The sequence below is a fragment of the Stigmatopora nigra genome, chromosome 6, assembly GCF_051989575.1.
Source record: "Stigmatopora nigra isolate UIUO_SnigA chromosome 6, RoL_Snig_1.1, whole genome shotgun sequence".
NCBI lineage: Eukaryota > Metazoa > Chordata > Actinopteri > Syngnathiformes > Syngnathidae > Stigmatopora > Stigmatopora nigra.
The window spans coordinates 14,363,437-14,376,058 of NC_135513.1; the positions used below are offsets into that span (position 1 = coordinate 14,363,437).

Genomic DNA, 12,622 nt, shown 5'->3' on the forward strand with positions numbered 1-12,622 from the left:
ACACAAATGTCACTGTTGCGCCCCCTCTGGTCGGTGTACGCAATTACATATAGACTGTTGGAAAACTGATTAAAATGTCTACTATTTTTTTACTTTAATGAGAAAGCAAAACCATTAAGTTCTTAAAAAATATCACATCATAACAATAAGTAGTAGTGTATTTCTTAATTTTAGCGAGAAATTTGGGACTTTTTTGGAAAATGCTAAATGAAAGATGTCCTGAAACACAAAATAACAAGTTGAAACATACAAAATGTTAAACAAAACTGATGGACCTTCTACTTGGATTCAAAAGGTCGAACACGAAGCACCTCAGCAAAATCTGGTCCGAACCAGCACGTTATGTCGGCAGTGTCTAAAGTGAAGAAGAAGAGCTTGTCTTGACATCGAGTCCTCCTGTAAACTGATCTGGGGTCTGCCGAGAGCACCCCTCGGATGGCGGTGACGGCTTCGTCAAAACTGCGCAGGAATCTAAACCTCGGAACGCCGTCATCATCATCATCATCTGAAGGACCTGGAAGGCATAAAAGGTCTCCATTAACTTTCAATGAAACTGTCTGGGGTGGGTGTTTATTCATAACTCACAGGCATTTTTTAATTTTTTTATTGGTGTTGGACTAATTCTGTAATACTATTTTACATATATACTGTTACTGATACTGTTTACTGGAAGATAGGACTGACCTTTACCCCAGAATGCAGACCTAGAAGGACACTTAAGTTGTTTAACCTACAAAGGAGTTGTTTTTGAGTTCCAACCTTAATTGTTATAATTGAATACCTGATATGCGATGAAGGAGTATAGCACCGGTATAAACCAGCTCATATTTGGAAACATCAGGTTAACTTTTAGGTCAAATGGATTACCTGACTGGCTTCTGGGAATGAATCTCGCCAACTCTTCCCGAGCGTGAGGGGTGAAACGCACTTCCAGGTTAGCGACTGGCGCCTCTCTGATCCAGCTTGCGATGGTGCTGTCGGATTCCTTTGATGGACCGATGTCACGTTCGCTTTCGTGGGATTGGACGCACTGTAGTGGGTTAGGATTAGCCTCAAAATGATGTTCCTGTTCCTTTAAATGCGTGTTTATTGGAGCGCTAGGTAACAAAGGGGCGGGGTCTGTGGTGGAGTGACAGGTGTCCAAATCTGACGTCTTCCTACTGCAGGGGGTGTCGTAGTCAGAGATGTAGGGTTTGATATCCAACACGGGGGTGCCAGCAATCATGTCAATGTTTGATAGATGTAATGTATCACCTAGAAATGAGAGGGATATAAAGAGGATACATTACAGTAATCCCTCAAATATTGCGGTTAACATTGTTTTTTTGCAGCACTAATACGCACCGACAATTTTGTCCAGTTTGGCGAGCGTCAGGCCTAAAGCGTTAGGCCGATGGGGACTACGAGTGGAGTAAAGACCCACCCTCTCGCCGTTGAGTCTGGGGGGCTTCACCTTGGCTTTGTGACTCAAGTGGCCATTCTTGTGAAAGAGAAAAATAACCCTGCAGTGGGAAAAAAAAACATATTTCACAAGGCTTTGGACCTAGGAGGACCATTTCAAGACTTACCAGATATGAGAAAATTGCTCTAGTCCTATCAGGGCATGTTCAGGGTTATTAAAGACGCTCAGCTCAAGCTGCAGTTCCGCTCTTGATGGTCCACAGACGGTGGGCTGCCTGGGGGTCCCGTTTTTCTCGGAGAAACAGGAACGGATGTGACCAATCGGCAATGTTTGGATTTTTCCTGCCGCGGATCAGTTGAGATTTTGGGTTAAAAAAGAAGAACGGTAATACTAATAACTTGTTGTTACCTTGTTCTAATTCTGTCTTGGGTGAAGGAGGAGGTCTGGAGTCTTGAGGCTGGCAGAAACCAGTTTTAGACACAGTGGACTTAATTGAAAGCATTTGTTTTTGGTGAGTCCGGGTTGCCGTGTCCAGCATTTGTCTGGTGAAGAAAAATAAAATTAAAAATACAAATAAAATTGTGGTACTTGAAGTAAAATGAAACACCAGCCCATTACAAAGAATTAATTGTCACTTCCTCGTCCTTATATTTTTAAAATGTATCTATATATTGTTTATTTACGTGGCAAGTACCATACAAAAAAAATGAGTACGTATAGTTTCCACGTATGACTAGTAAAATACTAACGCAGGCTAAACTCTAAGAACATTTTAAAGTAACCTACCGAAGATTCTTGATTTCCTTTCGCATGACAGACACCTGCTGTTTCAATTTTTCGACGTTATCGCCGCAACAGTCACAGCCAGGACACATTTTGACGAATAAATATAGCAAAATGTTTAAACTTAGTAGCTAATTGCTAACATGTGAGTTCGTAGTTAGCAAATATAGAAGGCTGGCGTTCTAAAGATGGTGTTCCTAGCGTAAGTCACGGGCGGCCATCTTGCGTCGGTGACCTCCAATATTACTTCCTTCAGGACTGATCTGCAAACAGTGTAAAAAATACATAAATTAATAAATAAGTAGTCTGCTCTAAGTCAGCATTGAAAAAAATTATAATTTTAAGTGTCAGGTAAAATTACTTCATACGATAATTATGAATTAACCCATTAGCTCACGGTACGTAATAGACATCTATGTTAAACATGATATCCCCTGTCAAATGTAAACACACTTCTTCTTAGGTTTAAAATAGAAATCTAGAATAACATGTGAAACACTGCTGCCCTCTAGCAATAAAACGTGAAGCGCAGTTAGATGGAGGTGCATTTTTTGAATATAGCAATAACCTGGAATGTGGCAAAATATTTTATTGGGCTAAAGTGTTTACAATGCCAAGCAAATCATTCCGCATTTACAACGATAATGTTGTGTGGATAAATAGAATTGTGAAAATTTTCCTTTTCCAGGCCGAGAACGTCATTGTTTATTGATAAAAGTATAGTACATTTGTTATGTATTCCTGGGCAAAATCCCTTCACTGCATTTGGAACTAAAATAATACTGAAGCAAACAACAACAAAATAATTATATATATTTTTAAATAGAAAAAAGCCTATTGGGGTAGTGAATCAGTGTCTGACGAATGGTTAAAAATAATCAGAATTGACTTCCTGGGACGGAATCTTGCGGTGGCGAAGAAAATGATAGAATTGTGGCCATTTTATTTTGTTCCAGCTCGTTTGACAGGTTTTCGCTCATTTCTGTGAAGAAAAAAAAACACAAAGAAATGTTGGTATTCTTAGCTAAAACCGGTCTGTACTTCTTCTTAAATACCTTTATCCAAAACTGAAGGTGCATCCTTTTTCAGGTCATCTGAGTCCAGTTCTTCAATACCTTTTGACTCAGTTTTCAGGTTCTCCAACCGTTGAGGGTCCTTCAAAGAAGCATCTTCTTCTAAAACTGAGGCCGTGGATGGAGTGGTCTCAAAAACAACATCTTCTGCTTGATCCGGAATTAAATCTGGAGCAAAATTCTGAGCTGAAGCTGTGGATGTGGCTTGGGTAGAAGGCGAAACCAGATCTGGAGCTGAAACCAGGTCTGGGGAGGCTTTTTGGGAAGGATCAATAGGAAGAATTGTATCAGAATCTGGAACGAAAACCTGTTCCTGAGAGCTGGACTGGTCTGGAAGCTCTGTTGTAGGAATATCTGGATCTGAAGAAGTGTCTAGAACATTGGACGTTGTGGGAAAGACTGTAGTGGGAATTGGGTAAATATCCGTAGCGCTGGAAGGCTCTTGAACTGGACCTTCAGGAACTGGGAAAGTAGGCGGGACTAAATCTGCAGGTGGTTCAGGTGCTACGTTGTTATCTGGAGCGAGGACAGGGTTTGGCAACCATGTTGAGACAGGCTCAAGAATTACGGAAGGGGAGCTTAATGCTAATGTGGGTATCGCTTCTATTAATGGTGGGACAACCACAAGAGCAGAAGGTATGGGGTCTGAGAGCTGGGGTTCTTGATTTTCCACCTTCTTGGGCCTTCCCCTCTTTGTGTTGCTTCTTCTCTGGTCATATTTGCGTCTTTTCTTCGTACTTTCTGATCTGAAAGAGCCAAACAATTGTCAAGAGTCTGAAAAATGCTAACAATGAAGCTCTGGGAAGCTAATAGTACAAAGTCTATGACCTGGGTTATCAATACAGACAACCAGAAGTAGGGTCATCTCTATTTATATATTTTTTGTATTATTATTATTATTTTACTTTAGTACTGAGTCCTAGTAGCAAGGAGAAGAAAGGGGAGTGGCTTCCACTTATGAATTTCAGTATGGATTTTCAATTTTTATGGAAAAAAATGCTATTATCCAACAAAAAAAATCTCCCAGAAAAATTATGTCGTGAAACCGTGATAATCGAGGGATTACTGTATAAGCAAAGCAGCCATCATCTGAAAAGACGACCATTTTTAATGCTGGACATTTTCAAGCAAAGAAGAAGAGGACATTGACAAACAAGGAAAGGAAAATGTGAGTTGCTGGACGATATAATGCTTGCGTTTGTAGAAATTTACCCGAAAACCCACTGGTAAGTTTCCTTCTCCTCAACTTCGGCTCTTCTTCTCCTGAGAAGTTCTCGGTCTCTCAATCGGCGACCAATCCCACCTTTGGAAAAACATGCAAAGAAAAAACTGGTAAACAAAACTGAAAACTGCAACTGAAATGAAAAACAGTGCGTTTGTACATGTTAAAAAAAACTAGATATCGATGTGTCAATACTTGCTTATTTGGGTTTTTGGAAGATAAAAAAAAGTGTTTTTTGAATATTGAAGGCGATATAGCGCTAAAATGTCTCTAGGAGCAAATATCTCTTGTTTTTTTTAAGTTTTTTGAGAAACCAGAGAAGAATTCTAGTTTGTTTTGTAAATCCAGACAGCCATTTTATCATTTTCATTAAAGGTAATGTTAAAAAAACATCTAAAAACCATAAAGCTGCCCAATTTCTTCAGTTTTTTTTAAAGGTAAAACTTGTTCACTGAGCAAAAAAAGATATGTTAAAAATAGGTTACCTCTAATCCACAATGGTTCTTAATTTCTTTTGAACAGAATGCAAATTCTAGATTTTAACCCAAAAATAGTCCAAAAAGAAATAAGAAAATAAATAAAAACACCCAAATCCTTACCTTGCTCTTCTTCATCCTGTCTTTTAAATTCAACGTCCTTCTCCATGTCACGTCCTGACCAAAAAAACAAAGTATCTGCTCGCTGTAAAGCGAAAAAACAAGTCAACTCCCGCCCAAATATGAAATTATCTAGTTAACCATTACTGCCATGGCTTCCTTATCACGTTTTTAAAGCCGGAGGACTTGGCAGAGTTCTGACACAGTCGAGTATACATACCCACAAGATATTATTATTTACGAGACATAGAAAACCGCGTCCGAGACTTGCGTAAACCTTTGACCCACGTTGGGTAATGATTGCCACATTAAACACACGAGGGAGGGCCGGTAGGTAGTCAGTCGGTAGCTCTGTTTGGAATTGAGGTGTAGTTTTTAGTTGCGTTCATTTTACGGTAAAAAAAAATACAGGGAGACTTATCAGAGGCGGCTTTTCTCGGGGTGTGTTCTCAATCTTACCATAGCAGGCGGAGGAGGTTCTATGGTGTGTCCAAAGTGGGGGTCGGTCCTAGCAGGGTAAACAGAAAAGTTAGCTTACCTATTGTGTGTTGACATTGGCAGTAACTAGCAATGGCCGGACCATTTTAGATATAATATTTAGATTTTTTTTTATATAAATGGATTAAAAGAACTGGATTAAAAGCCCTGCATATTGAGTTTTTTATAGATCTAAAACAATGTTTATTTGAGCTTTTTTTATATATATTTTTAGATTTTATAAAATATTTGAACTAAAAACAGAAAAAAAAATATTAAAAAATTACAATTATTGATTTAAAGAACTGGATTAAAAGCCCTGAATATTCAGTTTTTTATAGATCTAAAACAATGTTTATTTTAACTTTTTTTTAAATATATTTTTATATTTTACAAAAGGAATTTGAACTAAAAACAGAAAAAAATGATTTAAAAAATACAATTAGATTTAAAAGGGGGAAAATCGGGATATGTAATATACATCTATACTCTTCATTTGAATTTGATCCTAAAACAAAAAGTCGGCACTCATCATTTACTTTCCCGGGCCGCACAAAATGATGCGGTGGGCCAGATTTGGCCCCCGGGCCGCCACTTTGACACCTGTGCTGTAAAAGGGAAAAGACAGTGTTAAAATACAACAATAAAATGACAATAACATTGATATACATTCAGACAAATTTACCTTTTTATGTGAGGGAAAAAAGAGAATTAGCAGGAATATTCAACCAACAGGTTTATTTATTGATTAATAGCCACACATTTACAGTCGTAATACAAAGTGCTGTGTACAAAAGTCTAGAGGTCAAAGTAGGATTCATAGTTAAACAATGGGCAGGAATATACAAAAGTACATTTTTTCTATAACAAGTTATTAAAAAAAACACTTAAGATTTTAATAAATCATGTTTAAAGCAAATTATTATTTTTGGTAATTAAAAAATACAGTTGCAAATATATTTTCAATTAAGTCCTTATATACATATATATTTTAAATACATGAATCAAAACTAAATTACTAAAATTAAATGCCCACAGAAACAAATACATCCAAGTATGACTATGAAATATATTTTTCATTAGTAATTAACTAATTACATACCATTGATGGCATTAGATGTCCAATTTTAACTGCAAAAACCCAATTTTTCATTGCCATTGACGGCCCCTGACGTCCAATTCAAATAAACTGGGCGGGGCGGATGAATATCAGTCATTGGTGAAAGGGTTAATTTTCATATTAACATTATTATATTGACTTTAGGATCTAAAACAAACTAGTTTGAAATGAAATACAGCCGAAAAGTGAGCACCGAGCTCGGCTTTACCGTTCCCCCCTTTAGGAGGCGCTGGGCTAGGGCGTTTCTAGTGACAGGTGGCGCTGTTGAGCGCTCTATTTTGTTTCAGTCCGGGTTCCCTCCATGGTTTCTCCTCTCCGACTAACTTAGCGTCGGCTCAGTTCATTATACACGGCCACCCCCCACCCCCCTTAGATTCTCCCTCCGCCGTTAGGGCATCTCTCTCTACGTTTTTGGACTTGAGGAAAAACAAAAAAAAAAGCCCCGGCGAGAAAAGTTTCACCTCCGGCGGGCACCATGATGATGGTAAACAGGATCCACTTGGAGCTAAGAAACAAGACACCGTCTGAAGTGAGTCGTGCTTTTTTTTGAAACGGGGAAAGCAAAGAGATCCTTAGTTTTCTCCTAGGCTAACCGCGTTAGCATAGCGTGCTACTTTCCTCCCCTGAAATATGCTTCCGAGTCGGGCTAATGTAAGGGACACCACACGGTGGTGGTCGGATGGAACCGGAGCCTCAAGCCCGGAGACGAAGAGGGGTACGCGGCGTAAGAATGCTACTTTGAGTCGGTGATTTCTCCGCTCGCTTCGGCGTTATTTGAAGGGGGATTTTGTCGGTTCCTAGCCGCCACCTCCCTCGTGTGTCCGGCTAGGAAGCCAGCTTAGCCCCGACCGAGTAAAATTACACTCTTTACGGGGATATTTGAAGCGAATGTCCTGCCCCACGCATGCTGCATTTCGGTGGGGCTTTCTACAGACGCTGGTAGCCATGTTTGCTGCTACTTAGCACGATGTTTAACATCTCCACAGAACATTCCGTGCATGTGCTATTTTACCTTCTCCACTAGAAAAAATACATAAACTGATTAAGCGTGTTTGAAACGTGTCTTTTTTTTGTAAATTAATCTATAATAATCAGTCATTTCCGCTCGGGAGGCACGTCATTCTAACTAGGTTAACGCTAACAGACACTCGGGTAGGATAGAAATGGATATAAGAAAAGCACTTTTAAACCAATGTTGATAGATATAAATCACAAATTATTAGCTTGTTTAATTTAGCGTTCATTTGGGGGAAAAATCGAGGTTTTACCTATTCAGCACGTTGGAAAGATGTTCCAAGTTGAAAGGGAGTGTTGCAAAACTCGGGGCTAACTCACCGGGGAGCATAGAATTGTGGGTTATTAATGTTTGTTAAACATTTTAAACGTTTTGTGGTCACCGGAATTGAAATATTTAAAACGCCTCGGCTTGCTTTATTATATCCAGCTGCCTCTTCCCGCCATATTAGCCCATCCGCCATAGTGGCAGCCCGTGGCACTACAAAAATGCGTGGCGTCATTAAAACCCCGATTAAAAAACAACCCCGACAATAAACGCCACTGTTGTCACATTCGACATAATATTGTCGGGTATATCATGTTCTAACTGCTTTTATTCAACCGAAACCCTTTCCTCGTGTCGACACGAGTTCCCCCGAACACTAGCGGCGTCATGCGTGGGCAGACAAAAACTCGACGCCCGCTGTTTGTCCTCGCCATTAAATAAAAACGTCGACGTAATGTCTTCTTTTTTTACTAACAAAACATTCGTCGACTTCCACAATGTAAATTTAGCAAAGCATATCGTCGATTTTTGGGGGGTAAAAAGAGGCTCGAGGCGGCATACTGTTACTCCTCAGGGTCGCCATGTTGCCATTCTGTCGTCTTTGAAGGTCTGGAAGAAAGAAACAGTCTCCATCTTTGATTTTTTTTCAGGGGGGGTCTAAATTTCCGTTCGCTATATTTTCCCATTTCGCCACACGTCTACCAGAAAATAGTGAAATGAAAAGTAAGGGCGCCTTTCACTCGACGACGAGGAATATTCCGTTTTCTTCACCGAGTGTAAATAAAACGAGAAAAGTGTATCTTAAAAAAGGGTGGATTCTCAATCCAGTCCGTTGCTGCGGCGTGGGCTTAATGGCGGCCGCGCACACTTCTCGTCCACTGTGAACGGCGGCGTTTAAAAGGGGGCAATGGCGGCTAGCTGTTAGCTTGTAGCTTAGCCGACATTCAAAGAATCTTGGCGTGTGTCACACTGGCCAAACGAACACGCCGAACGGGATTCGAACGATTACAATCCACATAAGAAGCACTAAACAATGAGAAATGTGCTTTTTTTAATTTACAAAATTAAAAAAACTCATTTTCCCTCTTTTACGCGTAGAAATACCAACTTTTGGTGTTCTATCAAACGTGACAAGCAAGTTTTTGTACAAGTTGTCCGAACTAAGTTACACGTCACATTTAGTTTGATTTATGACATTTTAAGGATTTTTTTGAAATGATTAATTTCATTTTCTACTGTTTATTAAGTAGTATTAGGTGTACATTTAGTGTATAATACTACTTACCTTTCTCCTGACTAGTATTAAAAAACATTAAGTATAACATGCCTACAGATTTCCCCATTTAAATCACAAAGTGTTATTTTCAGAGGATTAAACATAAAATAAAATATATTTTTGAAATGTTCTGAAATTGAGATTACTTTTGTGGAGTTTGCATTATCACTCTGGCTTTACGTGGCTTTTCTTTGGGTGGTTTTCCTCCCACATCCTCCAAAACCCCCTGCAAAATAGGCCTAATGGACACCAAAGTATCCCTAGCTATGATTGGTTGTTCATCTTATCGTGCCCTGTAATTGGCTAGCCAACAATGTTTATCCCATTTCAGGTGCGGGAACTTCTCCTGGACAACTGCCGAACGGCCGATGGAAACACGGATGGTCTTACAGATGAATTTGTCAATCTGGTTTCTCTCAGTTTGATCGATGTCGGGTTATCGTCAATCTCCAACATACCAAGACTAGAAAAACTCAAAAAGGTAAATCCTTAAAAACGGTCTGATGCCAAATCTGGGACTTGAACGTGTCTCTTTTTTTTCTAGTTGGAGTTAAGCGACAACAACATCAGTGGTGGCCTGGAGGTCATTGCGCAGAAATTACCCAACCTTAGGCACCTAAATCTGAGCGGCAACAATTTGAAGGAGATCGGCTCTTTGGAACCATTGGTCAGTCCACATTTTATTTCCCATAGAGCCACTTGCCCTTGAACGAAATCCTTGACATCACCGGTTTCATCTATGCAGAGGAAAACCGTTCCAAAAAAATTTTTTTAGTCCTCGCACCCTTCGATGACCTCATCGGTTTCATCTATGCAAAGGCAAATGTTACAAAAAAACTTTTTTAATCCTTACCCCTCCGATGACATCATCAGTCTCATCTATGCAGAGGCAAACATTACAATTTTTTATTATTTAGCCATTGTCCCTTCCATTGACATCATCGGTTTCATCTATGCAGAGGCAAACATTACATTTTTTTTAATTTAGCCATTGTCCCTTCCAATGACATCATCGGTTTCATCTATGCATAGGCAAACCATTACCAAAAACTTTTTTTAGTCCTTGCTCCCCTCCGATGACATCATCGGTTTCATCTATGCAGAGGCAAACCATTACAGAAAAAAAATTGCACATTTTTCATATTCAAGTTGATTTTTGAATACGACATGGACTATTTATTAAGTGTGTCAAAATGTGCCAATATGGGAAAAAAAACGCAGTGTATTTTTGGACACCCAACTGTTAAAAATCTTGTGTATTTTTCAGAAAAAGCTGAAACACCTGAAAAGTTTGGACCTGTTCAAATGCGAAGTGACCTCCATGAAAGACTACAAGGCCAGCATCTTTAAACTCCTCCCACAGCTGACTTACTTGGACGGCTACGACAAGAACGAGGAAGCGACCGATTCCGACGTGGAAGTGGACGGAGAAGGTATTGACGATGATGATGACGAAGGTAGGCGGGATGGCGGGAGGGGAAAAACCGCCAGAGCTGGGGTTAAACGCATTGTCATACGTCCTCCAGAGGGCGAAGACGAGGAAGACGAGGACGACGACCTCGACGAGGAAGATGACGACGAAGAAGACGAGGAGGAGGTAGAGGGAGAGGAGGATGATGAGGATGTTAGCGGCGAAGACGAGGTGAAGTCAAAAGATGACGGGGTAGGGAGACAACTTTTTTTTAAAAAGTTTTTTAAAAAAGATAGAATATTGACAACTGACAAAATGTCCATGCTAGGAGGAAGACTATGGACTGGATGGGGAAGTAGATGACGAAGAGGAAGATGAGGAGGAAGATGATGAAGGTATTTACAATCAGGGATGAACAAAAAAACAGAGACTGGACGTTTGGTCGCCGGTCTTTTGGTCGTCGGTGAAATGTACTTAGATATTAAACAGTACTTTGATATTAAACAATACTTCAATATTAAACAGTACTTCGATATTAAACAGTACTTTGATATTAAACTGTACTTATATATTAAACTCTCTCTCATGAATATAATTTTGAGAGCTGGTTTCAACAGTAAACTCTCTTGTCACCATTTGACTGGTGACCAAAAGTCCGGCGACCAAAAGTCCGGCGACCAAACGTCCGAGCACCACAAAAAATATCAGAACAAAAAAAAAAAGAGTTATTGGTCACATTTCAATTTTTTTTTATGTGTAGTGAAGTTTTTAACCACGTTTCAGTGCTGAAATCCCAAATGAAACTCCTCAATTAATCCCAATATTATAGACAAAGGGATGAATGCCATTCAATCTAATGTAAATTTAGCACATGAATTACCCACATTAATTCATCCATTCAATCAGATGCGGCGGCGGCCATCAAAGGCGAAAAGAGAAAGCGGGAAGCAGACGAGGAAGATGATGACGATGACGACGAAGACGACGACTAGAAATGGGGCGTCGCCTTCCCCCGACCCCACCCTCACCCCCACCACACCCCAAAAGCCAACCCGAACATCCAACCCAGGTCTCTCTATCTCTCTCTCTCCGCTATGAGCTCGTTTTTGGGCCAAGACTTTTAAGTGGGCGGGCTTGGATCAAGCACCCTCGCCACCACCACCACCACCCAGCAACCCACTTTTTTTTGTACCTAGCTCCCCCCCCCCCCCCTCCCCCTGGAACTGAGAGCCCACTTTTTTCCTCCCTTTCAGCATTCCACAATTTCACCACCATTTTGAAAACCCACATTGAGGACTTTGGGACTGGTCTAGTTTTTGGGTCTGTGCTTTTAAATTGTTTTTTTTGTTGACTGAATTTCTTTTTGGCTGGGCTTATTTTTTCTCTCTTTGTGTTGATTACTTTTGCACCCCCCGCGCGCCCCGACCTCCCGTTACACCCACATCACCACCCCCCCACACACACCCCAATAAAGTTATTGCTATAGCAGCTGTGCAGCCAGTAAGCCATGCCATTTTTGTTTTTTGGGCGTGGATACTTGTTGGTTGTTGCACAAGTTGTGGTTGTAGCGACATTTTTACTTTCTGTATGACAAGAAAACAAGTTTGTAAATAAAATGTTAACATTTTTTGGGGTTTTTGTCGATTTTGGAAGTCAATTTTTATCCTTTTTGCAAACTAAAAAAGTCCTATTAAAAAGCAACACTTACCTAAAATATTTTATATTTAAAAAATAATAACAGACATTATATATAGTAAGATAAACTAAATTAATAAATAATAATAAAAGAATAAAAAATAAATAAAATAATAATAATAAAAAATCAAAAAAATGAATAAAATAATAAAAAAATATTAAAATAATTTAAAAAAAACATAAAACATATATTATAAATTAAATAAAAAAATGTCCCCCTATAGGAGTTGAAGCTAAAACTGAATATGCATTTATATTAGTTAAAACTTAAATATTTTTATTTTT

General features: G+C 39.4%; 3 protein-coding genes across 8 annotated transcripts; 1 reads left to right on the forward strand and 2 right to left on the reverse strand.

The window, feature by feature from the left end:
* Positions 1-70: 70 nt before the first annotated feature.
* On the reverse strand, positions 71-2,605 carry trmo (tRNA methyltransferase O). 2 transcript variants are annotated; one of them, XM_077718064.1, is made up of 7 exons: positions 2,189-2,605; positions 1,811-1,944; positions 1,569-1,743; positions 1,345-1,502; positions 868-1,254; positions 312-514; positions 71-219 (listed from the first exon to the last, which is right to left on the reverse strand). In XM_077718064.1, the coding sequence occupies exons 1-7, from the start codon at positions 2,275-2,277 to the stop codon at positions 133-135; spliced, it is 1,233 nt and encodes a 410-aa protein (XP_077574190.1). In that variant the 5' UTR covers positions 2,278-2,605; the 3' UTR covers positions 71-132. The 2 variants fall into 2 exon arrangements, with proteins under 2 accessions (XP_077574190.1, XP_077574191.1); XM_077718065.1 differs by having other exon boundaries at positions 91-514.
* A 149-nt stretch (positions 2,606-2,754) lies between these two features.
* On the reverse strand, positions 2,755-6,265 carry hemgn (hemogen). The gene is made up of 8 exons (XM_077718072.1): positions 6,239-6,265; positions 6,093-6,161; positions 5,536-5,584; positions 5,297-5,427; positions 5,080-5,161; positions 4,471-4,561; positions 3,241-4,004; positions 2,755-3,167 (listed from the first exon to the last, which is right to left on the reverse strand). The coding sequence occupies exons 5-8, from the start codon at positions 5,123-5,125 to the stop codon at positions 3,064-3,066; spliced, it is 1,005 nt and encodes a 334-aa protein (XP_077574198.1). The 5' UTR covers positions 5,126-5,161; positions 5,297-5,427; positions 5,536-5,584; positions 6,093-6,161; positions 6,239-6,265; the 3' UTR covers positions 2,755-3,063.
* Positions 6,266-6,956: 691 nt separating this feature from the next.
* anp32b (acidic (leucine-rich) nuclear phosphoprotein 32 family, member B) lies at positions 6,957-12,269 on the forward strand. 5 transcript variants are annotated; one of them, XM_077718071.1, is made up of 7 exons: positions 6,957-7,202; positions 9,563-9,712; positions 9,776-9,898; positions 10,499-10,688; positions 10,758-10,873; positions 10,971-11,037; positions 11,549-12,269. In XM_077718071.1, the coding sequence occupies exons 1-7, from the start codon at positions 7,149-7,151 to the stop codon at positions 11,632-11,634; spliced, it is 786 nt and encodes a 261-aa protein (XP_077574197.1). In that variant the 5' UTR covers positions 6,957-7,148; the 3' UTR covers positions 11,635-12,269. The 5 variants fall into 5 exon arrangements, with proteins under 5 accessions (XP_077574197.1, XP_077574195.1, XP_077574196.1 ...); XM_077718069.1 differs by having other exon boundaries at positions 6,960-7,202; positions 10,758-10,894; XM_077718070.1 differs by lacking the exon at positions 6,957-7,202 and adding an exon at positions 7,338-7,388 and having other exon boundaries at positions 10,758-10,894.
* Positions 12,270-12,622: the final 353 nt, after the last annotated feature.

What these genes read in the sequence shown, in the direction of transcription:
- anp32b (XM_077718067.1), top strand. Translation starts at nt 8,410, where the DNA reads ATGTCTTCTTTTTTTACTAACAAAACATTCGTCGACTTCCACAATGTA. An exon ending in GACTAGAAAAACTCAAAAAG is followed by an intron (nt 9,713 to 9,775) that starts GTAAATCCTTAA and finishes TTTTTTTTCTAG; the next exon opens with TTGGAGTTAAGCGACAACAA. An exon ending in TCGGCTCTTTGGAACCATTG is followed by an intron (nt 9,899 to 10,498) that starts GTCAGTCCACAT and finishes TGTATTTTTCAG; the next exon opens with AAAAAGCTGAAACACCTGAA.
- trmo (XM_077718064.1), bottom strand. Translation starts at nt 2,277, where the DNA reads ATGTGTCCTGGCTGTGACTGTTGCGGCGATAACGTCGAAAAATTGAAA. An exon ending in AAGGAAATCAAGAATCTTCG is followed by an intron (nt 1,945 to 2,188) that starts GTAGGTTACTTT and finishes TTTCTTCACCAG; the next exon opens with ACAAATGCTGGACACGGCAA. An exon ending in GAGCAATTTTCTCATATCTG is followed by an intron (nt 1,503 to 1,568) that starts GTAAGTCTTGAA and finishes TTCCCACTGCAG; the next exon opens with GGTTATTTTTCTCTTTCACA.
- hemgn (XM_077718072.1), bottom strand. Translation starts at nt 5,125, where the DNA reads ATGGAGAAGGACGTTGAATTTAAAAGACAGGATGAAGAAGAGCAAG. An exon ending in ACAGGATGAAGAAGAGCAAG is followed by an intron (nt 4,562 to 5,079) that starts GTAAGGATTTGG and finishes GTTTTTCCAAAG; the next exon opens with GTGGGATTGGTCGCCGATTG. An exon ending in ACCTTCAGTTTTGGATAAAG is followed by an intron (nt 3,168 to 3,240) that starts GTATTTAAGAAG and finishes TTTTCTTCACAG; the next exon opens with AAATGAGCGAAAACCTGTCA.